We start from the raw sequence: 27,374 nt of genomic DNA on the forward strand, positions 1-27,374 counted from the left end.
TGATGGCGTTAAGCTTCAAGAAGCTGCAAGAGAAATACTACTAATAGGAGGCTAACAGATACTGACAGTGACTCTCTTCTCCAAGTCAATGTTTCTCTTCTCCACCTTCTCCTGATAGATGTCCAGGATTGTCTTGATCAGGTTCAGCTTTTTCTGGTAATGAGATCTGATCTTCAGAACGGTCTTTTTCTGAGTCAAACACAAACACATATTTGTCTGTGTGTGTGTGTGTGCAAGCGCCCTGACACAGTAAACATGTGGTTTAAGACCCTTGTACATAAGTCACTAAACCAGGGGTCTCCAACCTTCTCTTCTGAAATCACACACTTGTTTTTCTCCCACTGTGATCCTGAAGTTGGCCTCCAGCTCCTGAATCATCTCCAGGTGTCTCCTCTTCATAGCCTCCATGTCATCTGTGATCTGTGGAGACAAAAACATGTAGACCTTACCTTTATGGAGAGCACATCTTAACAGTACCAAGTCTCGGTTCTGACCTGACTGATGCAGACTTCTGCTGAGTCATACGGGATGTAGATCTTGTCAGGATTGTGGAGTTTCTCCACAGCAGCTGCCTGATCTGCGTCACTGCTATTTGACAGCTGCGATTCTGAAGAACCTGGAACAAGTGTTATGTTTTAACAGTCGATGTGACTGTGCTGTCAGATTTACTATACAGTACTGTATATACAGAGAAGATAACTGTGGTATTTCAGCCTCCACTGTCACACAGAAACTGATACAGTCCCACAATGATCTGAAATCATTTAGTACATGCTTGGTTGGGTTTTGATGCAGGATTCTTCCTCCAACGCTGACATATCCAGCGCCTGAACATGTTCCACCTCTTCATCCACAGGGTTTCATGAAAAACAGCAGCTTCAAGGATAAAAAAGACAACGTCCAAGGACATTTGGGTTAACTTCTGTTGTGTTATGGAAAGTGCCTGTTAAAAGGTTAGGATTCTTTTTTAAAAACAGCACAAACACCAAGTGATCATGGATGTAATATATAAAGACTTATTTATTGTATAATATATACAATATTAAGAATGTCTTAAATTCGAAAGAGAAGATTATTTATTACCTTAAATCAGTGGTTCTCAAACATTCCCCACACTTTTGAAATAAACAAACAAACAAATAATTTAAAAAAAAAACCCAAAGAAAGCATCAGGCTTTTAGTATAGTCAGCATGTTTAATCATGCTCACATGACCAGAACACACACAAAAAATTCCACATATATAGAGCCGGCACTTATTTAAAATTAATTAAAATTTTACGAAGGAAATGTTTATTAGTTTACAAATATTTACGCTCCAAAACCATCACATTACTGTCTCGCGCACCCCCTACTGGCAGCTCCATGCTTGGGGAATCCCTGCCTTAAATAATGAATAAATTAAAAATACACATATTAATTGTGCTTAAAACATTTAAGTTTTTATTAATGGATTTGTTACAGTTTTACATTTTTTCAGGAAGTTATTTATAGATTTATCTCTAAAAGAGTAAAGAAAACGTAACAGTCATTTATGAATTATTTATATGAACAAATAATCAAACCACATCATAGTCCCTGTTTATAAAAAAAAAATCCTGATTGTCATTAGATCGCCCCTTCATTGTAGATTCTTTTATAAGATTTCAGGAGTATTTCATCTCGTTCTCACAGGAACTTGTTCGTCTCTGTTGTCATGATGTTTATTTTCCTCTCAGAAAACCCTTTAGAAATATGAATGAGAAAAAAGTTGGGTTTTTTTTAGTCTTTCAATCAACTAAGTCTTTCAATCAACTGACTTGTCAGTCAACCAACCATTCACACACTATATCAACCAGTTATTGAATCAACCAAACAACTAATCAATTCGTACAAACGCAGTGACCGTCCACCTGAAAAATCAAAACACGACCAGCTGTGACTGTAAAGGGGAAACTACCTGTTGTGTTTTCCTGACTCTGGTGTAACTGTACGTTTCTGTGAAGAAGTGGGTGTGGCCTCTCATCCCTTAACTGTGGTACACTTCCTGGTAAATCCTCCAGCATCTGCGGTGCCTGTGCAACCCGTCTAGGGATCTTGGAATCCAGAGTATCAGAATCAGGACAGGTGTTAGCCGACTCCCAGGCACCTGTGAAGTTTGAAGGTTAGAGGAACAGTCATTGGTCTATGATGTAGAGCTAGTACCAGGAGCCAGACCGATAACCAGAGGTTCATCCTCACTACAAACATAGCTGAATGTTTTCACCAAGACATGAGTCTCATCTCTGTATTATAACGTTAAGAGAAGAAATGAACACCATCCTACTGTCTATTGTTATGTGAATTTAAATCATAATACTGTGTCTTGAATGTGTCTTGTTCTCAGGCTCTTTATATGATTTATCTGCAGATTGTTAAAATGCCAGAGATGCTGGTTGTCATGTGTGCGCGAAATACTTACATTGTTTCCCTGCAGGAGCCACAGAACGATGTCGTCCAACTTTCTTTCCAAGGAAGGTCAGTGAATACGAGCCCTTCTCAGCACAAGAGTTTGCATACATTCTGTTCTAACGAGATGAGGTGATTGGTCAATAACCTGCAGAAAAAAGATTCAGAAATTGAAAATTAAAAAAAAATCTTTACTCTTTTAATCGTCCTTAATGTATTCATACTCACTAAGCCAACAGATGTTCCTACTCATTTACTTACTCACATGCCTGTCAGCTATCTGTCAAACCACCTTTGGTATTTCCTATATGTACACATTACATTAAAACTTACTCATTTTACCAAACTATTTATTTACTCCAAACTTCTACCTGAAACCCTACCTTCTTACCTACTTTTCATTATGCCCTATCTTCTTCTTTTCCTTTCCGCTTTGTCCCTTTTTTTCAGGGGTTGTCACAGCTAATCACTGATTTCCATCTCTCCCTGTTCTCTGCATCTTCTACTCTGACTCCAACTATCTGCATGTTCTCCCTCACTGCATCCATATATCTCCTCTTTGGCCTTCCTCTTTGTCGCCTACCTGGTAGCTCCATCTCCAACATTCTTCTACCAATGTATCCACTGTCCCTCCTCTGCACATGTCCAAACCATCACAATCTGGCTTCTCTAGCTTTTTCTCCAAACCTTCCTGTCTGTGTTGTCCCTCTAAGGACCTCATTCCTGATCCTGTCCATTCTTGTCACTCCTAAAGAGAATCTTAGCATCTTTAACTCTGCCACCTCCAGCTCCACCTCTGTCCTTCTTCTGCCTATTGGTACTGTCTCTAAACCATACATCATGGCTGGTCTCACCACCGTCCTGTAAACCTTTCCCTTCATCTTAGCTGACACTGATTATTATTAATATATTATCATTATTATTATGACATTATGCCCTGTCTACTATCTACAAATGTACTGGTACTTCTTATTTATCTTAAGAGTTTACACATCCACGTTTACTTTATTCCCTTCTTTCTACTTGTTTGTAAGTTCTACTTTTGTAACAAAAACAGCCCATCAATTTTTCCACCTTTTCTGCCATCCTTACCATCATCCTAACTACATCACCCAGGCTGTTCAGAAAAAAAAGAAGTCTCTGTATTCACCGTCGTACAAGGGTTATATATTCCATGTGCAACTTTCTTTCTCTCTGCCTACCAACCAACTTATTTCAACAACATATACAGGATAATGCAGTAAGAAAAAGAGAAAAATATACCTGCAGTGAGACAAGATCGGATCGATCAGTGCGGCAGCCTGGTCTCTGGTCTCGGTCTCTGAGCAGGAACCAAACTCTCAACAGTCTTTAAATATTGAAGTTGTTCAGATGAAGTTTCACCGAAACCCCAAAGAGCACGGAGAGAGAGGCTGCAAACACTGCTCAGGTTTCCTCTGTCTACGATTCAGATTGTAACTGGACTCTTACACACCTACAACAACCTGTGATGGTATTTTTACAGAGGAAGATCCTGAAAAAAAAAACAAAAACATGGCAATATGAAAAACTGTAGAATGACACTGACTTACAGTGTTCTGTGTTTCTGCTCAAGTTTGTGCTTGTCGGCTTTGGGTTTAAATGTTTTTCGTCTTTTCACTGATTTTTTAGATTTTCAGAGCCAAAAATCATCAAAAGTCATCTCTGTCTTCAACAGCTTTGACAACTTTCACCATTATACTCTCAAGCGTTTGACAATTTTAAAGGTGAAAATAGAGCAAAAATGTTTTCCCCTAGATTTTATGCTTGCGAAGATCCCCAAGAGAATTTTTTTTTCTTTTTTCTAAATCTGACAGTACATCTGAAATAACCTACCTTTAATATAACCTAAAATTACAGTTCTTAGATGAGGCAGAAACCTGTTATGACGAACATCCCTTAGAATTCTTCGCTGACAGAAACACTTCTTACACAAGTGTTTAAACAAGTGTTAAACACCTCGGGGTCGCAATCCCAGGTGGGGTCACCTGGAATTCAAACTGGGTTACCCTGAATATATAGTAATAGATAATTTAGAAAGACAAACTGAGGCTGAAAGAGAAGCACTGTAATACTTTCCATGTTTTAGATCTTCACTGTGGCTGCAATAGCACTCTTGTACAATTCAATAACACTGGGGGGAGGGAGGGGTTTAGAAACACAGTAGCAGTAGTTGAATAGAACAGATGTTTTATTTTCCACACCACCTACTAACACAGAACAATAATCTTTAAATCATCCTGATGTACTCTTCGCAGCTATTTATAATATTTTCATTTATAAAATTATAAAAGAAATTTCTGAACATGTATATACATGATTACACACAGGTAAACGCACTCAGTTCTACACATCAGTTTTTACCCCAGGTAAGGGATTATAATCATAGCCAGCCCTGCTAGCAGATTTTATACACTCACACTCACTCAGAGACATATATATTCTTATTACATGAACAGGATCTTAGCATCTTCTTCAAAGCTTAACCATGTTCCACACTTGTGTCTTGCTCAAAGGCACACAGGCAGCAGTTAAGTTTTTGTTGTTGTTTTCGTTTTGTTTAACACTGACGTGGGGAGAGGGAGGGGCCCTTTTGTGAGTTAAAAGTCTGTACTGTCTCTGAACAAGTCGATGCGCAGTGACAGCTCTTTGAAAGAAGGTCGCAGGAAGGCATCGTTGTTCCAACATTCGACCATCACCTCATAAATCTAAAGTTGACACACAAAAAGAAACATGAGTCAAGCGATGACAAAATACTTTTGCAACTTTTTTTGTTTTCATTTTCACATTTTTTCCTGGCTAGGAATATTCTTTATATATCAGGACATCAGCTGTACATGGCCACTGTTAATGTTTCAGGTAGAGCCTCTCATTTAGTAAGGGTAAGGCTTAGATCATCATTTTAAATAGATCAAACTTCACTACACATCATCACTGGGTTAGATCATGGTGAGAAGTACAGGCAGCTCAGCCAGTGGGGGTAAAGATAAGTTCACTGTTTTTAATACAGGTACCTCAGTTGGACAAGCCAGTGGTTGTGGCAGTCTGCTGCCTGTCCTCAGCAGCTCGATGAGGTGATAGACTATCAGTTGACCCTGTTTGTCGTTTCCCATCATGGACATGAAAACCTGGGGAAGAAGGAAGAAGAATATTACTGGTTCTTAAAACAGCTGCATCACCGCATAATTTCATTACATTGTGAGCTACAGTGTGTGAGTGTGTGTTCTCGTGTGCGTGTGTGTCAGTCTCACAGCAGGAGGACTGCAGATCTTGTCGCTGTGGGTGAACAGTTCATATAGAACGACACCAAAACTCCACACGTCTGATGGCACAGAAAACTTGCTTTCCGTGAGAGACTCAGGTGCGTACCTGCAGGGAAACAATCAGGTGTTCTTTTTGCTTTTCATAATTCAGAAAGAAAAAAAATACTTTAAAACTCCATCTTTTTCTAGTACCAGAAGATAGGGCTTTCTCCTGGCTCTTTGACCATGTAGTATTCTTTATCCTGAGGTAAAACTTTAGTGAGACCAAAATCTCCAATCTTGACCCTCTGTTCACTCTCCACCAGAACGTTCCGGGTCGCCAGATCTCTGTGGATGTAGCGTTTACTTGACAGATACTCCATGCCCTGACAAAAAAGTTTACATGACTAAAATATATCGTTCACTTTATTTAAACATATGGGTGTCATGACGTTGCACAGATGACCCACCTTGCAGATCTGAGAGGTATAATGTATGAGTTTCTTATGGTCGATTCTCTCCTTGTTTTTCATCAGATAATCCCGCAAACTTCCAAAAGGCAGATATTCCATAATGAGCCTCAGGTTCCGACGTCCTACAAAAAATAAAATCCACACATTTAAACACAGGTCTTTAACTGCAAGCATTTCCAAAGACTAATTAAGAAAAAATGGAAAGTATTCTTTACTTTGACCAATTATTGTTACAATAAGAAACTAGAATCTATTGTATCTACTTTACCAGCGCTGTAGCAAACGCCTTTATACTTGACAATGTTCTCATGCTGAAGGGATTTCAGGATCTCAATCTCCTGCTCAAAGTCTCGTAAGTGCTCAGCCGTACACTGCTGCAACTTCTTCACGGCCACAACCTCCCCTGTGTTGTCCTGCAAGGGGTCATAACGACACAACTCCACGCTGCCAAAGTTTCCCTGTAAAAACATGGTATTGATGAAACATAAAAATGTGTCATCATCTAAACATCAAGAGGCAGTAAAATGCAGTAAAACTGGAATAAAATCAATGATTATACACCAGGGGTCACCAACGTGGTGCCCAGGGGCACCTGGTAAACTCCCATGGTCTACCTAAGGTGCTCACCGGGTGTGTTCTAAAAATAAAAACTAGTCAACAAGAGGGTCAAAAACTGTACTGTTACTGTGCATTTTGAATCAGTTACACCTGCAACGATATTCAAATGGCTCCATTGACGATGATAGAAGAGGTTCTGCTATTGTATGTCCCAGAATTAATTATCATTACATTGTTGTACTAAACAAGTAGCTCTCTGTATTACTAAGCACCCTTGAAGTAGCTCAGAGTTTCAAAAACGTTGGTGAACCCTGTTATACACCTCTGGAATGTCCTTCCAGGAAGAGAAGGTATTGTAATTTGCACATACTCTGCCAAGCTGCTGTAAGAAAATCAGGTGTCTTTCCTCAAACTGTGCTGGTTCCTGACACTCGAAACAACTGCTGGACCAGGTCGTGCCAACATTTACTCTGTTTGGAAGGATGTCACTGTCCACTATCAGCTCATAATCTGGAAATAGACACAAACACATCTTTATTTAAACCAATATTAAGATATTAAATGTCAAGTTTTGCATCTTTTATATTAAAGGACTTATTCACACATTATAGCCAAGAAAGACATCCTGGTATTGGTTCTGGTAGTGGTTGTGTTTAGTTAGTGGATGGCACTGACCTGGTGTGAAAAGGCTGTGAAGGTCACGGATGACAGCTCTAAATGTCGGTCTGAACATGGCCTCGTAGTCCATGCAGCTGGAAATCAGGTCAGCTATTTCAGTCCACTTTGGTGCAGGAAGCTGATGGTGGTCCTCATAGAAGAGGACTTTCTGTGGGAGACAGAAACTCACTGTGGGCATCATAGGCATCGTAACCAAACAACAAAAGAATCACAAGAGTGAGAAAAATACGTTTTTGAAATGTTGATTGGGCAAGAACCTTTTTTTTTTAAACCATCCTATTCTGGCCAGTAATTGTACTGCACATGTAATTACATTTATGGGTAAGTTAAAAAAAAAATTTGGGAGAGGGCATCCATTGAGAGGAGAGTGCTGCCGTTATAACCTAATAGATTTTAGTTTAGTTTTTAGTTTTAGTTTTTAGTCTAACCTTTGGGTTGTCCAGTGTTGCTAAAGGTTTGTCCCCACCACTACAGATCTCCCAAAGTGTGGTGCCAAAGCTCCACTTGTCTGCAGATAGGCTCAGGTTGGCAGGATCCTTAAGGCACTCAGGAGAAACCCAGGGGATTCTCTCAATCAGGACTGACACAGACACAGAGAGTAACATCTTTACCAACATCCATAGCACCAACCAAGTCTGTGTTTTTATTCAGATATTGGTACACTCCTGGTCAAACAGGTGCACGACTCACTTTCTTTTGGCAGAACAGTGATGCTGATGCCAGGATCGGTTAGTTTGATAAAGGGAGCGTTTCCCGCCCTGCGGTCCTCCTCTCGAATCACCAGAACATTTTTGGCACAAACATTTCCGTGCACCAACCGCTTCTCTTCCTGCAGGTAAAAAAGTGAGTTAGAGGGGTTTTTATTTCTCTCTTTTCTCGCTCACAAATCTTCATGCTCAAGTGTTTAAAAAGTGAATCTGATTGGTACCAGAAAGTTCATGGCCCAGGCTAGTTGCTTGGCCACCTCAAGCTTCCACAGAATGTTGATGTGGTTTTTGTTCTTCTTCAGGTAAGTGTCCAGGGATCCAAACTTGGCATACTCCTGCACCATGATGTCTGAAACAGCAAGTCTGATTACATTTACTCCTCTTTATCTTTTTCTAAAGCCACGTGCCATCACAGCTAACCCAGGGATCATCCGAAATGCAGTCATTTAGAGACTGTGGTCTGATCACTAAGACCCTACGAATAAATGTGCTAATAGCTTTTTTATTAGGGCAGCAATGAACTCTCTACTAGAAATGCCTCTCATGATTTTCCACATAAGATTGACCTACTCTCTTCTCCACAGACACAGACGCCGTAGTTAAGGATCAGGTGTTTATAGGACAGCTGACTCATCATGCTGGCTGCTTCAAAGAACGACTGTAAGACAAAAGCCCGGTTACAGTTGAAGTGGTCACGTTACCATGTTATTATAAATCTTAACAGTCAGTGGCAGGTCAGTAAGCACACCTCAGAGTAGTTCCTGTGAGTTTGGTCTAACACTTTCATCACAGCTTCTGTCTGATGTATCTGTCCGTAATCTCCCAGCTCTTTGCGAACACCTTTGAAGATCTTCGTGAATGTCCCCTGTCCCAGAGACTCCATCTGATGAGACACACAGGGCATTATCACTTAATCATAAGGCCTGTTCACATCTGGTATTTAAAGAGCACTCTAAGTGATTCTGCTGTGTCTAATGTGACTGATCGTAGAATTATCCATTTGACAGTGAGCCTAAATTCCTGAAGTCAATACATTATTTGGACCAGTTTCAGATTTATTTTGTTTTAACAAACAAAAACATACTAGTTCCAGATCTTCCTTCCTGATTTTGTGAAACACCATCTGGTTGATGTTGTGTCGATGCAGCGACGGTGACAGAGAAACTTCTGATCCTTTATTACTTCGACACACAAGCAGGCATGTTTTTTCTAAAGAAAGTAAAACACAACAGTTGTTAACATTTGAATCATGGTCTGTTTTTGGTAGGATGTTTCTCATCGGTTAGAGCAGTGGTTCTCAAACTGTGGTAGTGCTCTCTAGTGGTACGTGGGGAAAACATATTTTCACATTTACATTTTTAATTGAATAAATCTGAAACATACCATACACAATGAATTTTTAACATAAACATCTTTCTAAACATTTCTAAACCTCTCTCCTGTGTGGTGGAAGCTAACAGTGAAGGCCTTTGCTGCTATATTCTAATGTTGGTCATCATGGTGGTACTCAGAGAGATCAAGGTTTTCTCAGGTGGTACAGAGTAGAAAAAGTTTGAGAACCACTGGGTTAGAGGATTGTACCTTTGGCTTTCGGAGGACAGCACTTGCTAAACTGGAAAACAACATTGTCTGAGCGTACAGTTTCGTTCTGGTAGTGGTTGAGCAGTTCCTGTAAGCTGCTGAAGTTTCTTTTGGCTCCACTGAGGTTGAACTCTCGATCGGCAGACCTGATTATCTGACAGTGTTTGTACTCTACAGCGCCACATACCTGAGACAAAGGACAGGTGAAGGCTATTACTGAAAAATAAATCTCAACAAAGGACTACAACAATAAGAAAAAATGTTTTACAGTGACCTGAAACACGATACAATGAGAAATGAGAAAGTGTTTCAAATTGACTTTTTGTTCCAATAATAATTAGTACAATTAATTCAAGCTTTACTCTAGAGAAAATTATATTTAAATACTTAAGTATCTTACTGCTTTATTACATAAAACATTTATGCACACTAAATTGTTTTATAACTTTTAAAAAACATTTAATGTGTCACCAAAGCAGACATTTGTACACACGCACGAACAAACACACACACATGAGGCAGACAACAAGTTCTCTGAGTGCCTCCCGGCTGCTGAGACATCATTCCTAAACAATAACACATGGATAAGTGTGAAGGACGCAGAAATACACACAGACATAAACAGCACAGAGCCACCAAGTTGTTTTAGTCAGACCAGGCTTTCTCACCTCAACAGGAAACGTCAAGAAATACTTGTTGAAATCTTTCGGGCTCTCCCTCAATATGTAAAGACCTCGTTTGTTCCCACTTTTCTGTAGGCGGTTTAGCGCAAACTCCATTCTGTAATCAAACACAAACACACATGTTTCCAAGTTTCTAATTTTGGAATAGAAATATTTAAAAAATCATATCATCTTTCATTTTTAGCCATATCATACTTTAGGATATTTTGATATATCTAGGCATGATAAAGTATCACCAGAACATTTTATCATTTGTTAATAAAGGCTTAATAAAATGCAACTACATATTCACGTTTCCTAAAACAACTCTATTCACCATCAATTACAAGTGATGGTTAGTGTTAGCAATTTTTTCATGGAGTTACACTTGGATGAAGATATTTTATTCTTCACGTACGGCATTGGGCCGTGGCAGTGGGAAGCAATGGCCTCCAACAGCCTGGGTGAGGCAACCTCTTTACAAAGATAGTGATGAGCATCAGTGGTCAGACGATAGTAACCATCCACCAGTGACACAAAGCACAGAGCTTCAAGCAGACTGGCAAACTCCAGTTCCTGAAAGACAATGAAAATCAGTGATGAGAGTGTCAAACACCTGTGAGATAGTAGGTAATTTATACAAACAAAAATTAGTGATGTCGCATCTGTCGAAATTATATAAAATATGTTTTGTGTAAGACATATCCCCATATCAACCTATACAAAAACATCAATAAAAAACATTGTTGCTTCACCGAAATTCAAACTCATATTATTGTCGTCACTTATCATGTTATGTGTGTTATTCATTTTAATGACTGCATCACTTATAAAGGAAATGTGAACTGACCAGGTTCTTTCCATCCTGCTTGTTGATTGTGACGACACGACTCTCTGTAGCACTTTCTTTACTTGCCAGCTTAATGTTGATGTAAGTGACATCTTGAAAGTCGCACAAAGCCTGCAGCTCCTGAACACATCATCAGCATACAGTATAAAGTAAGGATTATTTTCCTACAAACAATTTTACTGCACTGCAGACATAAAACAAACTGTATATTGTAGGACTCAGCGATATGGTGCAAATACATAAATACAGTCAGACCTGGTCAGAGCCTTTCATTATCTCTCGACAGCACTGGATACCAGTGTCTGCAGCCACCAGGATGATGAGCTGACCACCTGACGGTTCTCTGACGTGGAAGGTCTCAGTGTAGAAGTTCTTTTCCAGGGATTCCATGCTGATGAGGTACTTGAGTTTTAGGTCTCTGGCAGTGGTCCGACACTGACTGAACTGCTGGATGAAGCGTTTAAAGCGAAAACGGATTCGCTTCCTTGTTAAAAAGTTGCAGTTCTGGATCTGGGTTCTCATCTCCTTTGGCAGAAAGGATTTGTAGCTGTTGAGAAAAATGGTCAAGAGGTAACGGTTAAATCCTTTTTCATTTATTTTGGGGTACAGCTAGTATACATGTAATTTATTGCTGTCAAATATTTTACTTAGCATGAACAATGTTTTTTATTCTTAGTTTGCTGTGGGACATCGTACATGTCAGTGCTGCAAGATATCAAATATTAAAGTATGAAATTATTTTGAGGAAACTTACTGTACCCACTGATTTTTCACAGAGACCTAGCTCATGACAAAGTACTTCAATAACACAGTATAAATAGGGGCATATTATTGCATATAACAAAGTTTTACCTGTAAAGTTATACAATCTACTTGGTGTGCTGATTGACTGTGAGCCAAAGTGTGAAAAACGCACACCTACAACTTGAGCAGTTTTACACAAACCCAAACTTAGTCTTTTTATTTTCACTCGTACCTTATGGTGTGGTAAATGTCCAATGGGGACATCTGTCTTTCTTTGGCCATCCTTGTCATGTCTAACACGGCCAAACCCAGGCACTCCTCCTGAACTTCATGGCTGGTCGGGATTTTCACCAAACCATTGACAAAGTCGTTTCTCCACTGCATCAGCAAGAACATAACCCACACAAACTGTTACATTATAGATTTCTCACTGTATGTTTGTCTGTGTTTGTCCTCTGAGGCTTAATGAACCAGCACATGACTTTTACATAAAATGTCAACAAGATCAACACATGGTGGATGAACAGCGGGTCACATGGCTGTGTGATGTCTGATATCAATGTCACCTCAACCCATTTAATGTTTCCTATTATCTCATTATCTTGTTTAGAGATTCAGTTTCAGACAGAGCATAACTGAAAAGGTACATGTTTAGGACTACAAAGGAGACAGAGTCTGATAGAGTCCATTGTTCGTGGTAGTGGCTTTTTCAGTCATAGTGGACACAGTTTCTGCTATTGTGCAACATCCTGTACTGTGCATGTAAGGAACAACATTTACATTATAAATTCGATGTGACCCACGCAATAGCTGCTGGGGTACTTACCTGAGAGAAGATGTAAGACATGACAAAGTCGTCAAAGACAGGACCTTCTGCCCTTTTCGTGACTCCATATCGAAAAGCCTGTGATGTTCCACCGCTGTACCAGCCAGGAAAATAGTACCTGATGGCAAGAAAGCAGTGAGCTACAAGGATATTTGTCACTAGGATTACAAAGAAAAGAAAAAAATATTACCTTATCCTAAAAATCAGATCCTCAGAAGCTGATTGGTCAAGCTGAAACAGGTGATTTGGGGAAAACCACAAACTGTCTTTTTCTCTGTACAAAGCAAAGAGACTGCAGTACAGAGGCGAAATACCTGAGGAAATAGAAATCAATCAATCAAGAAATCACACAATCAATCAATGTCCTCAGAAAGCATTTTTTCATGCTTAATTGGATTTCTTCTTGACAGATGGTAATAGTTTATAAAGAAAAAACTATGTGGTAAAGTTTGAAAGATTTACAAAATGTAACAGATTACTCTGTAACACATACTGGATTACATTTGGAGCAGGAAGTGTTTTTATTACTAACAAAGGTGAAGTATGGGTCTATGGAGAAATGTCAGATGTGTTTGGTTCATCACCAAACACACACACACACACACATTTAGATGCAGGTCTGTCTGGGATTTACATCATGGTGACAACAGCAAAAATTCACCAATCAGAGTTGTTCTTTTCATTCTTATGCGTTATGTAAACATACATTAGGTGCAGATGAAAAAGCTGTGTTTCATTCACTTTGGCCAGCTGAACTTTATCACTGAAATGAAAACATTTAATGATGATGCATCAGAACTTACTGCAGGCTGCTGCCGCATCGATGCACAGTTTTTCAGCCACATAGTCTCCAGGTGGGTATGTGAGAATGCTGCTGTTGGTTGCACTCTGACTGCTGCTGCAGTTTGTGCGGTGGTACAGATGAAGTCTCAAAACAAAAGCTGCAGCCGGTGTCTCTATAGATTCTCTGTGAGCATTCCCGTTCTGGTGCACTGTGGGAAATGTGTCTGTCACAGTGTCCATGGCTGACAGAACAACCATCGACCTCACGCACTGAACCTTTAATTAGTCAAACACAAGCAAAATGTCAGCAGTTTCATGAATCTAGTATGATCAAGAGAACGTTTGAGAAAATGTTTTAAAATGTGAATGTAAACTAGTGTAAGCTACAAACACAGGATTCCTTGTTTGTGTGCACATTCAAGTAAATAAATCTAATTTTACAACTTTCTGTCAAGCTTTTAATAAGATGTCTATCAGTAACAGTCAATAAAATGAATGGTTCACAGCTTAAAGAGTGTTTTGCAAGTTAAGTTTCTTCTGGCCAACCAACTGAATTTCACAAAAATAAACATGTCAGCATAACTGTTCCTGGCTAACACATGATGCCTGGATAGGTCATAACCCTAACGTTTAATCTTGTGGGGGTTTTTTTCAAACAAAGATTGTTGGAAAAAGCATGGTTGACTGAGAGCACTTAAAATTATGTTTTGGAAAAAAGTGTTTTTTTTATTAAACTCTAATCTTGCTAGTTAGCCTACAGCACAACTGTGGCAGTTGACATGCTGTGCAGTTGACATGCTATGGATAATATACAATAGCATTATGGAAATGAATTAGCTCCTGATTCTGTTCTTCATTCTTAGTACTAGTTTCTATGGTAGAAATGCAACTAGTCCCTGACTACTACTTACAAGTTAAAGATATTCTTTCATTGGAGACACACACTAGTCCTGGTACCACCCTACTCCCAATTCCTGAGACCATAACTCTATCACATATATATGTGCTACAAAAACAGAGAAGTTTAAAAAGCCTTAACAGGCAAAGTCTTGAAAAAAGTAGTTCTGTTTAAGTCTTAAAAATGCTGATTAAAATAAAATGCAACATGTTCTCTGACACTGAGGAAGTAGTGTTTTGCAACCTCAAACCAGACAGTTCCTGTGCTCCCCATTAGTCAAACCTTTGGAGCAGCAATTATTTGTGGGCAGAAGGACAAAAAAAAACAGCTCTGAAAGGTAGCTTCGAATGAAAAAAAAAACCCCACAGGCCTTTTAGGGGGGAAAGGACTATGAACATCCCAAATATACAGTGCCAGTTACCCGTTGATTGACCTTTGTGTTAATCAGATACAAACATTTGTGATAACACAAACACCAGCTTCTCAGGTAAACAGACTTATAATAGAATGTTTAATGAATTAAAAGACATAATTAGTCAAATAAATCATTGCACAAACTGCTGCTGTTCCTGCAGTGTTGAATATCATTCAATGAAAAAATCTCTATCAACATTGACATTGATTGTATGGCTGCTGTGACTTTTTCTTTTATCATCCTTTTTTTTTTTATAAAAACAAAACAGTTTATAATGTAGTGAAATGTTTGAGTGAGTCTGACTAAATGATTTACATGAAGGAACAAAGAAAATCTTTAATATTAAATTGTAATACCAGCATTTCCTTTATGTGAACTTGCAGAATTCACAAGGGTAAGTAAAAGTAAATAAGCTCAGCCACTGATGCTTTAAAGCCACAGCCAGATTTTAATGTCCTTGTCTGACATGGGTAGGCCAAGGATAAATAAATAAATCTGGGGTATGTTCTAAAAATAAAACTAGTCTAAAAGAAAGTCAACAATTGTACTGCTACTGTTTTTTTAATCAGAAACAGTATTCAAATAGGTGCAATGACGATGATGATGTTATGATGAGTGTCGTCTGTTGTATGTCCCAGAATTTGACAATAATTATTATTAAATTGTTTGGGAAGTCTAGTAGTATAAAACAAGTAGCTCTTAAAAATTACTAAGAGCCCTTGAAGTAGCGCTCTGTTTCAACAAGCTTTGTGACCCCTGTTGCAGACAAACATTCTAGTGTAAAAAGCCCTGTACAAACATGTTCTAAATACACATGTCCTAAACCAGGGATGTCCACACTTCTTTGGCTTGGGAACTGCTATTACAAGGTTAAAGTGATCTACCCACATTGAAAATGTTTAATATTTTTACTCATAAACTGAACCTACTTTATATGTACATTATCTTTTGAGGTTCTGATTAAATGTATGTAGCTATATGGCAGAATATGATTACTTCTTACACTGTATGGTTACTACTACATTACATTTCAATACATTTAGCAGACGCTTTTATCCAAAGCGACTTTCAATTCACCAGTACAGAAAACTAATTAGAAGACTAGTTTTTTAAAAAAAATGGCGACATTCAAATCAACATATTTATCAAAATAATGTGATTTCTGAAGGCCATCCTTTTCTGTGCCAACATTAGCTTTAGCTTTAAAGAGGCTACACACCCATTTCCATTTCTGACTAACCTGTTGCGTCAATGACCATATGGCATTTATTTACATATATGACTTCTGACATTGAATAAATGTCTGATGTTAGAATGTAGCAGAATCTAAGAGAAGTTAACAAAATAATGATGTAAAGCGTGTGAGGAGTTAGTTTTAGTTTGAATACTTACATAGGTCAATGAGCCACAGGTTAGCTTTGCTTTTAGCCTCCTGGGGCCAAGTCTCCGTTAGCCTTTAAATGTCCTCTCAGTGCAAACGAAACAACTGCTGCCACAACGACAATGGCATATTTTGGGTGACAACAAGTAAATCTCAGTTTCGCTTCCGAATTACGGCGAGTTTCCTCAGTTTACTTTACTATGTCAGTCAACTTCTGTTTAGTCTGCGAATTTCAGCTAACAGCGGCTAACGGTGGCTAACAGCACGTTCCCTTCTGTGACAACCTGGGTTCAGTTAACAGACCGTTTTTTAAAAAACACGTGTTCCGTTCGCATTATTTCACCGTTAAGGTGAATTCGCGTTTATTTTGACGAACACGAACCTGAGTATGAACAGAACGATAGCTATAGGGCTCCTGTCACTCACAAGTGTTGCGCAGGCGCAGGTCAAGTCAACAAATCAATGCTGCCTTCAAGGGCTGCCCGAAATACAAACGTATTACAAACAAACGTACAAATGTTCTTTTTTAAGGATGTTTAAATATTGTTACAATGCACATTATTCCAAAAATAATGTATATAGAAAATATAAATGAATAAAAACAATGAACGAGATTACTAGTGTTAGCACCTCCCGAGGGAGGCGTCGGCGGGGCAATGGACCGATACCGCCTGTCAACCTCACGTTCCATCCTACCGTCACTCGTGAACAAGACCCCAAGATACTTAAACTCCTCCACCTGAGGCAGGACTTCCTCCCCAACCCGGAGGGTGCAAACCACCTTTTTCCGGTCAAGAACCATGGCCTCGGACTTAGAGGTGCTAATTCTCATCCCAGCGGCTTTACACTCGACTGCAAACCGCCCCAGTGCATGCTGCAGAACCAAACTCCTACTCCGATCGTACAGGGACCGGACAGCCCTTAGAAGAGGGCCCCCAACCCCATACTCTCGGAGCACCCCCCACTCCAAATCCATAAAACACATGTGGACCAGTTGGGCAAACTCCCATGATCCCTCAAGCACCCTGTGGAGGGTATAGAGCTGGTCCAGTGTTCCACGACCAGGACGAAAACCGCATTGTTCCTCTTGAATCTGAGGTTCGACTATCAGCCGGATTCTCCTCTCCAGTACCCTGGAATAGACTTTTCCCGAGAGGCTGAGGAGTGTGATCCCTGGTAGTTGGAACACACCCCTCTGTCCCCCTTTTTGAAAAGAGGCACCACCACCCTGGTCTGCCAGTCCAGAGGTACTGTTCCAGACTGCCACACGATGCTGTAGAGACGTGTCAACCAAGACAGCCCCACAACATCCATAAACTTGAGGTACTCAGGGCGGATCTCATCGGCGGAAGGTGTGTCAGCAGGATTGAGGAGATCCTCGAAATATTCCTTCCACCTCCAGTCGACATCCCCGGCTGGAGATGTAAACAGCAGTGGTGGGAAACTGCTTCCCCTTCCTGAGGCGCCGGATGGTTTGTCAGAATGGAATCCCCGGGAGGAGCACTATCCAGTACCCCTCCCAGTGTCTGCAAGAAGGCCGGGTATTCTAAACTGCTATTTGGCCCGTAGGCCGAAACAACAGTGAGGCACCTGTCCCTGACCCGAAGGCGCAGGGAAGCAACCCTCTCGCTCAGTGGGGAGAACTCCAACACACGACTGGCAAGCTGGGGAGCTATAAGTAAGCCTACGCCAGCACGCCGTCTCTCACCGCGAGCAACTCCAGAGCAGAAGAGAGTCCAGCCTCTCTCAAGGAGTTGGGTCCCAGAGCCCAGACTGTGCGTGGAGGTGAGCCCGACTATATCTAGTCGGTATCGCTCAACCTCCCGATGAGCTCAGGCTCTTGTCCCCCCAGCAAGGTGACATTCCATGTCCCCATAGCCAGAGTGGTTGTCCAGGGATTGGGCCATCGGGGTCTCCTCCCACAACCACCACCCAAATCACAAGGCACTGGCCCCTTGTGGGCCTTCCTGCGGGTGGTGGGCCCACTGGAAAGCGGGCTCACGTCGCTTGTTCGGGCTGAGCCCGGCTGGGTCCTGTGAGCAAGGACCTGGTCACCAGGTGCTCGCCTGCGAGCGCCAACCCTGGGCCTGGCTCTAGGGAGGGGCCCTGGTGACGTCAATCCGGGCGACGTGAACCTCTTTGATTTTATGGTTTTCTTCAACTGGGGGGAGGAGGGGGTTAAGGTTGCGGTTCCAACGGAGGGGCCGTCACATTCCGTTAGTCAATAAATAAATCTCAATAAATCTAATTTTGGGGTCCACGTACATCTGTTGTCTCGTTTGAGCTACATGATGGCTGCCCTGTACCTGGATATAGGTGGTAGAGTAACGCTGGACAAATGAAAGCTGAGTAAGAGGATGAAGTTGTCAGGAAGTCCGGCATAAATAAAACTGCCCTCATATACAAAGCTTCAAGCTGGACAAATGGCTCAATATAGGCTCACGATTTTGGACAGTAATAACACCTAGTGGATGATTAAGATGAAAAAAGTAAATTATTGTCTCATACACCTGTCTAATTTAACACACATCACATTTGCCCCTCTGATCTGTGACTGTCAGCATTATTGTATTTTATTCTACTGATATGGTACCTGGGTCGTGCAAGCTGGACCAGCATATCCACCAAACTGACTCGACATGCTGCATGTGATGTCGAGAAAACTCGTGGGTTAAGCGAAAGAAATCGAGACTGGGTAAAATAGGAAAAACATTTTATTCACCACTTGGTGGCAGTGTTGCTTAAAAAGAGAACTTTTTCACCTGCGTTCTCTCACACAAACACATTAAGACAAAGGTTTACTGCCTGCCATTCCTCTCCCAAACACAAACATATTTTGGATTAGATCATTTATTTTAAAATTTGTATTTTTTTTTCCTTCAAATGGCCACACAGGATTCTCTTTATGTAGATCAATCAATGCAAACCAAAAAAATTAAGTAATCAGAAAGTAAAGGCAGATATTTAACAACAGATGCAGCATATGTTGTCTTTTCAAAAGCCAATCAAATGAACACCAGCTTTTAGGTGTGTTGCACAATAGTGCCACCATTGGTCCTTTCCTGGTCAGAGTACAATCAGTGACCTTGAAAATCTTAAGAATGAAGCAGGTTAATGATAAGGAGCCCATTAGCTCTCACAAACTTTAACAGTTCACGAGATAATTACACAATAGAGCATTCACGATGATGCCCTTTTTTCCTCATAAGGAGAGTCGTACGCCTCCATGGGTGGGCAGGTGCACATCAGATTCTGGTCACCATAGATGTCATCAATCCTGGAGATGCTTGGCCAGAATTTGGTTTCTGGTCTGATAAAAGGCTAAAAAAATTGGAAAAGAGAGGGGAAAAAATAAAAATCTGTTGTCCAGCAGGTGGCAGCCAATATCATTATCTGAGTTTATTTTTGTATATGACAAAGGTTTAAATTGAGGACCTTGATGACAAGGTCTTTTAGTTGCAAATTAAACCTGTAAAAGTAAACCAGAAGTTGCATTGCTGGTGAGGTTTGATCTTTATGAATGTAGATGAGTCGCTAGGCTGTTAACCAACAAAGTTCTTCCAAAATCATATCCCTTCAGGGCATCAATTCAAAGCCAAACTGTCACATCCACTTAAATATTTACCTTACACAGTAATTCCCTGTTAAATTATTCTGACCTTGGCACACTCAGCTATGGTATTTCTGTGTTTGGTCTAGAAGACACAAAAAAAGTAATGGCAGGGAGTTAACATTTACCAGAGGGAAGGCAGCAAACTCTCTGGAGTATGGTCTATCCCAGTTTGATGAAGAGATGCAGGCCAGGGAGTGAGGTGCCATCTATAGGCAGAGAAACAACATTGTCATCAAAAACTTAAAACTAAAACTTATCTTTATTTGTCATTGTGACACAGCACACCATGCACAACTAAATTTATCCTCTGCATTTAACCCATCACCAAGTGAACAGTGGGCAGCCGTGGTCAGCGCCCGGGGAGCAGTGCTTGAGGACGATGCCATTGCGTCTCAGTGGCAACCTGGCAGTTGGTGGATTCGAACCTGGGGCCTTCCGGACCGAAGTCCGCTTCCTTTACCACTAGGCCACCCCCGCCCCCAGTCATCAATGGTGACTGGTTCTGGTAAATAGTATTTTTGTTTTTCACCTCACAAACTTGTGATGACATACCTTAAGAGGATTAATGCGAGTGTCCATTCGCCCCTCCTCAATGTCTGCAATCTCCTGTCTAATACCCAGCAGGGCATCACAGAAGCGGTCAAGCTCTGCTTTGTCCTCTGACTCTGTGGGCTCGATCATCAATGTTCCAGCCACAGGCCACGACATAGTGGGAGCATGAAAACCTGCAAGCCAGGGTCAGAAATGAGTGGATCAGGGTTCCATTTAGTCTTTATCACATATTTGAAGATTGTAGTCAGACATCAAGAAGTGTTGCAATTACTGACTAATACACAGGCAAAATGGGTTTAGTGTCAGACTAAAGAAATATAGAAAAAAAGTTATGTACCATAATCCTGCAGCCTCTTGGCAACATCCACAGCCTCAATGTTTGCTGTCTTTTTAAATGGTCTCACATCCAGAATGAACTCATGAGCCACAAAACCTAGAGCCCAATAAAAGCAGGGAAAGGGATAAAGGTGTTAATATCTACCAGTTGATGATAAATCTTATTTAAAAAAAAAAAACACAGGAGAAACCAAACCATTGCTTCCTCGGAACAGGATCTTGTAGGAATTTTCCAGTCTCTTGGCCATGTAGTTCGCATTAAGGATGGCAACTTCTGTGGCATGTCTCAAACCTTTGGATCCCATCATCTGAAACACAGCACAGCATTAAAGTTAGCTCAGCACAGCACAACTTAGCAACTTCACTTATTTTTTGCTACTTTCTGAGCTATTCGAGTAATCTTCCTGTTAACTTTGAAATAGTTTTTAATTGTTAAACTGATCCTGTTTTCTCTTATTAGATATTTTACATTTAGCCACAATAAACTAATTTTTAATTTTAAATAAATGTGTACTTGTAAAAAAAGACTGGACCTTGATATAAGCCCATGAGATGGGAAGGATGGCACTCGATCCCCATGGGGCAGCACTGATTGTTCCCAGTGAGCTGGAGGAGTTGACAGATGCCATGGCCACAACTGGGTGGCTGGGGAGGAAGGGGGCAAGGTGGGACTTCCTGAAAAGAGTAACTAGGTCGTTAGACCACTTTAACAACCAGAATGCATGATGACGATTGATTGATTATTGATGAGTGTCTCAGACCTATATGAAATTGTATCCAATTATTTAAGCAGAATTTGCTTTTGTTCACCAACTACATTATAGCAGACAATTTTATTAAATAAAACATAATTGAATATTTTTTAATAATGTGTGAACAAGTGTACACACACTCCAATGGGGCCCATGCCTGGTCCTCCTCCCCCGTGAGGGATGCAAAAGGTTTTGTGCAGGTTCAGGTGAGAAACATCAGAGCCATAGTCTCCAGGACGACACAAACCCACCTGTAAGGTAGAAAAAAAGAGATCTGTAAACCATATGTTGAGATGTGAATTCGATTGGGAATAACAATACCACTGTTCACATCAGGGTAACATTTAATGTTGTTTTTTTGGGCATCATAAAATGTTTTTTCTTCATGATGGGATTTTATTCTAATCCAAATTTGGACCATTTGTGTCCATGTCAACAAAGCAGATAATTCTGAATACCTGCACCTGAATGCAGCACAATATTCATTCTCTGCTTTCTCCTGGATTTCATTTCATATCAAAAACATTAAATGTTTATCTTTGTGAGGAACAGTTTGTTCTCAATGTCTTTCAACACTGCATTCCTGTTAATTATTAATACCATAAATAGATACATTGATACAATGCATGTAAATTTTATCAGGAATAAAATTGTAACCTCCACCTGGGCTTTCTCCATTCCTTCCTCACTTTCTGTTTCTCTCACCTGAGCGTTCATGTTTGCTCCATCCAGGTAAACCTGACCTCCGTTCTGGTGAATTAGATCACAAACGTCTCTGATTTGTTCCTCAAACACACCAAAGGTGGAAGGGTAAGTGATCATCATGGCAGCCAGACTGGCCTTGTGTTTGTCCACCTGAGCCAGAGACATTTTTAGATTAGTTTTAGGACATAAACAAAGACAAACAGTCTTCATTATAAAAACTACAGTGGAGTTTCTTTATACTGTCAGGAAAAATACAAAGGGAAAAAATATAACATGCTCTATATTAGTGAAGACAATCTCACCAGTGCTTTGAGATGAGCCAGGTCGATGTTTCCATCTTTGTCCACTTCCACCGCCTGGACCTTCATTCCTGCCATTTGGGCACTAGCTGGGTTTGTGCCATGAGCAGATCTAGGAATTAGACAAACCTGAGACAAAGCAATAAACAAACAATTATTTACCAAGTAATAAGAAGCACATTTGATTCAAAAATAAAAAGCATTAACATTATGGTTTATTTTTACAAGTTGATAGTAATCTGTCTTTCATTTTCTGTTTGGACTTTGACTCAACTGCCACAATATCCATTACTGACTGTGGACTGAGCTTTAAACTGCTGAGTCATGTTCTTTAATCACATCTTATCTTACTGCCTTGATTGTGATGGCACAATGACCCGTTGCATGTAGAGACACAGTTGAAACACATGTTCCCTTTCAGAATGGTTACCTTAACTTCTGTTTCTAACTTTGTTTTTATTTCCCCTTTTCTCTTCTTTTTCCAGCATATTTCCCCAGCCAACTATTAGGGGCTTTGGGCTGTGGAAACTATTTTATTTTTCTAATACAAAAGAAAGAACAAAGGAAGAGCTGAACTTTTAGAACATTTTAATTTTGTAATTTTTTTTAGGTATTTAGATATTCTCAAAAACATACACCTAAAAAGTGTATCATGTTTAAAAAAATGTAGCACTTACGCTTCGGCCACGTTCTCCTCTGGAATTTAGATATGCTTTAATGGCAGCAAGACCAGCGTACTCGCCCTGAGCTCCACTGCAACACATGCACACATTTCATCAGGTTAATGGTGAGAAGTTTCCAGAAAATATATATTAATGTCAAGAGAGACACGAGGGTGAAGTTTTCTCAGTCTAAAATATTACACTATTAATATTTAATATTAATACCTTGCCTTAAGAACTCAGCTTGTTGTTGGAAACTGTGGTACTGATGAGCACATGGTGGTTTAGTTATTCTGTTCCGTTATTATAAAAACAGAGCATGGTTTCTGTGCCAAGTACATTCCAAGGCAACATTCATGCAGCACAACAGGCACTTTTGAGTTTGACTGCTTATAACTGGACTGTCACAATTGCAAAACTGACGTGGTTGTGCTATCAGATGTAAAACCATAAAAGACCATCGGGGGTGACACCTTGACCCCCATTCAAAGTGAATTATTATGTTGATAAGGTCCTGTTTTTCTGTTGTTGTTTTAGCACAGGAAGTTGCACCTTCTGGAGTGGATAGGGTTTTAGATGGTACAGGGTAATGGTCCTGGTGGCCACTGTTGACACATTGACTGTAATGTCTCAAAAGTGCAAAAAGATACAAAAGTAGATGTCACAAATAAATAATTATCTGCAATGTTTTACCAGTTTTTTTGGATTTTTAAAAAAAAAAGACCTGTTTACTACTTCATGGCAGACCTCCAATCTTTGTGTGCAGTATATGTTCTGAAGCTCATGGCTGTGTGAGTGTTCTGACCTGTTGGGCTGAAATGAGATCTTGTCGTAGCCTGTCACCTCACACAGGTCTTTTTCCAGCTGCCTAAACATAATCTGGTAACCTTCAGCCTGATCCAGAGGAACAAACGGATGAATGTTGGCAAATTCCTTCCAGGTGATGGGCTGAAGAGGAGGAGAAAGAAGGCAATAATAGGTTGCAAAATACTGAAGATCTTACAGCCTGACATTTTCACCATCTCACAGAACAAACTGTAAGAACAAATCTTTGACATTGGTGACCAATTAAATAAACTACCCATGAGGGCAATGATACATTGAACTCTAGCATGAAAACACACAACACTGACTGACCAGAGCGTAGCTGGTTGTGGTGAGATGTGACCGAGGATCAGGTCACTGGATCGGTGCAATTACATCAGATACGATTACATCAGGTACGATTACCTGTACTTGAACAGTGCATCCCTATTGAAAACATCAACTCCCTAAAGTCTGGGATCCAAAGGTTTGCGCCACAGAAGTTGCCAGCCTTAATGCGAACTACATGGCCAAGAGACTGGAAAATTCCTACAAGATCCTGTTCCGAGGAAGCAATGGTTTGGTTTCTCCTGTGTTTTTTTTTTTTTAATAAGATTTATCATCAACTGGTAGATATTAACTCATGACCTGGTGTTAAGAAAGCCGGCAGAGGTGGCGGAGACATCCAGACAGGAGGTCAACAACAAACCTTCCACCTCAACAAGACCTCTGATACGGTTTGCAAAGGCCAGAAAGAATGCCAACAGTACTCTCACCAGGCAGCGAGTGGTCAATAAGGGTCGACCTAGGGAGGCAGCTCCAATTCCCCAGGGAGATCACAGAAACTCATAACCACGCAGGACTATTCTGATGGTGGAGCTTACCGTACCATGGGAGGAAGGCATGGAGGCTGCCAACGAGCGGAAACATGCAAAGTACGCAGACTTGGCAGCAGAATGCAGAGAGGCTGGCTGGAAAACCATCATGTGGCCCATTGAAGTAGGATGCAGGGGCTTCGTCGGGTCCTCAACTGTACGCCTGCTCCGCGGCATGAGATGCACAGGAGCAGGGCGCAGTAAAGCCATTAGGGAACTGGCAGAAGAGGCAGAGAAGGGCAGCTTTTGGCTGTGGCTCAAGAGGAAAGAGGTAAGTTGGGGGCCAAACAAAGAATGACCCATTCACTTCAACGTAAATTTACACACAATAGTAAACACAATAGGCATAACTAAATAATAAACTCAACTCTAGCCATAAAAAGGCCATCAACCTAAGTTAGGAATCTAGCTAAAATCAAGTTAGGAATTTAGTTACAAACCTAATAGTAATTACTTAACAAGACACACCCTGGGGCATGATCAGCCCCAGTGGGACCTTCCTAGCGGGAGAGTGTCTAGTGATAATGGCCGAAACACTTGATGACCCCAAGGTCCACTACTGAAGATGTGTCTTTCAAAAGGATAGTCAATTTATAAAAAACAACCAGCTAATCAGGAAAAGCCATAGTCCAGCAAGACAACCCATTCCACTCGATACCTTACCTCAGCCCCTTGCCTTACCCTGAACACTGGAGGAGGTGCGTCAGGCAGCAATGCCCAGCAGGTAGACCACCAGCCTGTATTTTCATATGTTCAACCTGGAGGCATCTAGTGACTACTGTGAAAGGGCAGTTGGTGTCCAGGGAAGACTGGAGGACATCCAGGAGAGACTGGATGACTGCAGGAAAGTCTGCATCGTCCCAAGCGGGACACCCTAAACAAAGCGAAGCAAAGAGAAACAACCCGATGGCCCTCCGAGAACAACCCATTCCACTCGATACCTTACCTCAGCCCCTTGCCTTACCCTGAACACTGGAGGAGGTGCGTCAGGCAGCAATGCCCAGCAGGTAGACCACCAGCCTGTATTTTCATATGTTCAACCTGGAGGCATCTAGTGACTACTGTGAAAGGGCAGTTGGTGTCCAGGGAAGACTGGAGGACATCCAGGAGAGACTGGATGACTGCAGGAAAGTCTGCATCGTCCCAAGCGGGACACCCTAAACAAAGCGAAGCAAAGAGAAACAACCCGATGGCCCTCCGAGAGGCGGGATGGAAGAAGGACCAACCCGGACTGATTTTTCGGTAACGACTGAAACGGACACAGGCAATGATGACCAGGTAATGCGAAAATGCAGGTGTGGCTGGGAGAAACTGACAACTTTCAGGGGCCTAGGATCCACCAGGGAATACAGTAGTGCGAAGTGAGTGGCCAGCAGCAACATTGCACTGCATCTGCAGGTCAGACAATAGGATCCCAAAGCCAGGTCGCTAACCACAGTGCTGAGGGTTCCAACGCTGCTGAAGGAAGGCAAGTGGAGGACACAGAAGGACCCCTGGAGGATACCTATTCCTCTGAGAGTGGCACCGAGGAGAACACCCCCAGAACACCAACGAACCTCAGAACACAGCAAAACCCCCATAACCAGGAACCAGGACAGAAAGGAAAGAACCAGTCCGTCGGCAGCCAGTCAAATGGCCCAAAGCCAACGAGGTCGCAGTATGGCAGCAGCTGGATAAAGATCTGGTTAGCATCTTAGAGCACTCACTACGTGGCCAAATAGAGACCAAGCTAAACTGCTTTGGAGACTTTCTCTATGAGGAGTGTATAGGCAGGTTTGGAGTAATGGCTGTAAGACAGAACGTTGGGCCAAGGCAGAAGGGAAGAAGGGAGAGGGAGATCAAGCAGTTGGTGAAGAGGCGACGTCAGAAAGCAGTGGAGGAAAGCAGGCGAAGAGGAGAAGGAGGGCCTGAAACCACTGTGGGAGGAGGTGAAGAACCATGCCAGCCTGTGGAGGGCAGAGCGCATCAGCAAACGCAGGAGGCAGAAAGAAAATGAGAGGAGCAACTTCTTCAAAAACCCCTTCAAGCACGCAAGACAGCTTCTAGAGGACAACAGCAGTGGGAAGCTGGGGATCACAAAATCGGAGCTGGAGGAACACTTCAGGGAGCAATACAGCAACCCAGCAAGATCAACTCCCCTGGGATCTCCTGGTTAAGTTCCTCGCCCAGCCCCCCCACCTTTCCCATTCGATGCTGCTCTCCCTAAGCTCAGTGAGGTCGCAGAAGTTGTCCAGAAAGCAAGAGCAGCCTCAGCCCCAGGCCCCAATGGGATACCTTACAAACTGTGCAAGTACTGCCCAAGGGTCCAAAAACTTCTGTGGAACCTCATGGGGGTGGCATAGAAGAACCACGTCATCCCCTCAGAGTGGCAAAGGGCAGTCACAGTTTTTATTTCAAAGGAGGCAATATCCACCACAATCAGTCAGTTCAGGAGCATCGCGCTCCTGAATGTCGAAGGAAAGATCTTTTTCTCCGCACTGGCCAAGAGGCTGATCAGCTACCTGACAAGCAACATTGACACCAGCTGCCAGAAA

The 27,374-nt window shown here is 41.3% G+C and overlaps 2 protein-coding genes and 1 long non-coding RNA gene across 3 annotated transcripts; all 3 read right to left on the reverse strand.

Annotated features, from left to right (window-relative positions):
• Positions 1-1,420: 1,420 nt before the first annotated feature.
• On the reverse strand, positions 1,421-2,880 carry LOC112486452 (uncharacterized). The gene is made up of 3 exons (XR_003048879.1): positions 2,440-2,880; positions 1,939-2,127; positions 1,421-1,723 (listed from the first exon to the last, which is right to left on the reverse strand). It is a non-coding gene; the product is annotated as an uncharacterized LOC112486452 (long non-coding RNA).
• A 2,137-nt stretch (positions 2,881-5,017) lies between these two features.
• On the reverse strand, positions 5,018-16,696 carry LOC103397589 (tyrosine-protein kinase JAK2-like). The gene is made up of 24 exons (XM_008335909.3): positions 16,254-16,696; positions 13,569-13,824; positions 12,956-13,079; positions 12,766-12,883; positions 12,172-12,317; positions 11,451-11,742; positions 11,196-11,315; positions 10,764-10,921; positions 10,352-10,463; positions 9,684-9,870; positions 9,187-9,311; positions 8,851-8,985; positions 8,673-8,760; positions 8,324-8,451; positions 8,086-8,224; positions 7,824-7,975; positions 7,393-7,543; positions 7,088-7,227; positions 6,428-6,617; positions 6,157-6,281; positions 5,900-6,072; positions 5,696-5,813; positions 5,459-5,572; positions 5,018-5,152 (listed from the first exon to the last, which is right to left on the reverse strand). Exons 2-24 carry the CDS (start codon positions 13,804-13,806, stop codon positions 5,045-5,047), a joined length of 3,381 nt encoding a protein of 1,126 aa, XP_008334131.1. The 5' UTR covers positions 13,807-13,824; positions 16,254-16,696; the 3' UTR covers positions 5,018-5,044.
• A 2,242-nt stretch (positions 16,697-18,938) lies between these two features.
• On the reverse strand, positions 18,939-25,700 carry LOC103397595 (glycine dehydrogenase (decarboxylating), mitochondrial-like). Its single transcript, XM_017043152.2, has 11 exons — positions 23,967-25,700; positions 23,177-23,252; positions 22,503-22,628; positions 22,201-22,350; positions 21,634-21,746; positions 21,277-21,418; positions 20,940-21,051; positions 20,745-20,840; positions 20,408-20,580; positions 19,981-20,061; positions 18,939-19,563 (listed from the first exon to the last, which is right to left on the reverse strand). The coding sequence occupies exons 1-11, from the start codon at positions 24,035-24,037 to the stop codon at positions 19,423-19,425; spliced, it is 1,281 nt and encodes a 426-aa protein (XP_016898641.1). The 5' UTR covers positions 24,038-25,700; the 3' UTR covers positions 18,939-19,422.
• Positions 25,701-27,374: the final 1,674 nt, after the last annotated feature.

Source organism: Cynoglossus semilaevis, chromosome Z (genome assembly GCF_000523025.1).
Source record: "Cynoglossus semilaevis isolate Cse_v1.0 chromosome Z, Cse_v1.0, whole genome shotgun sequence".
Classification (NCBI taxonomy): Eukaryota; Metazoa; Chordata; class Actinopteri; order Pleuronectiformes; family Cynoglossidae; genus Cynoglossus; species Cynoglossus semilaevis.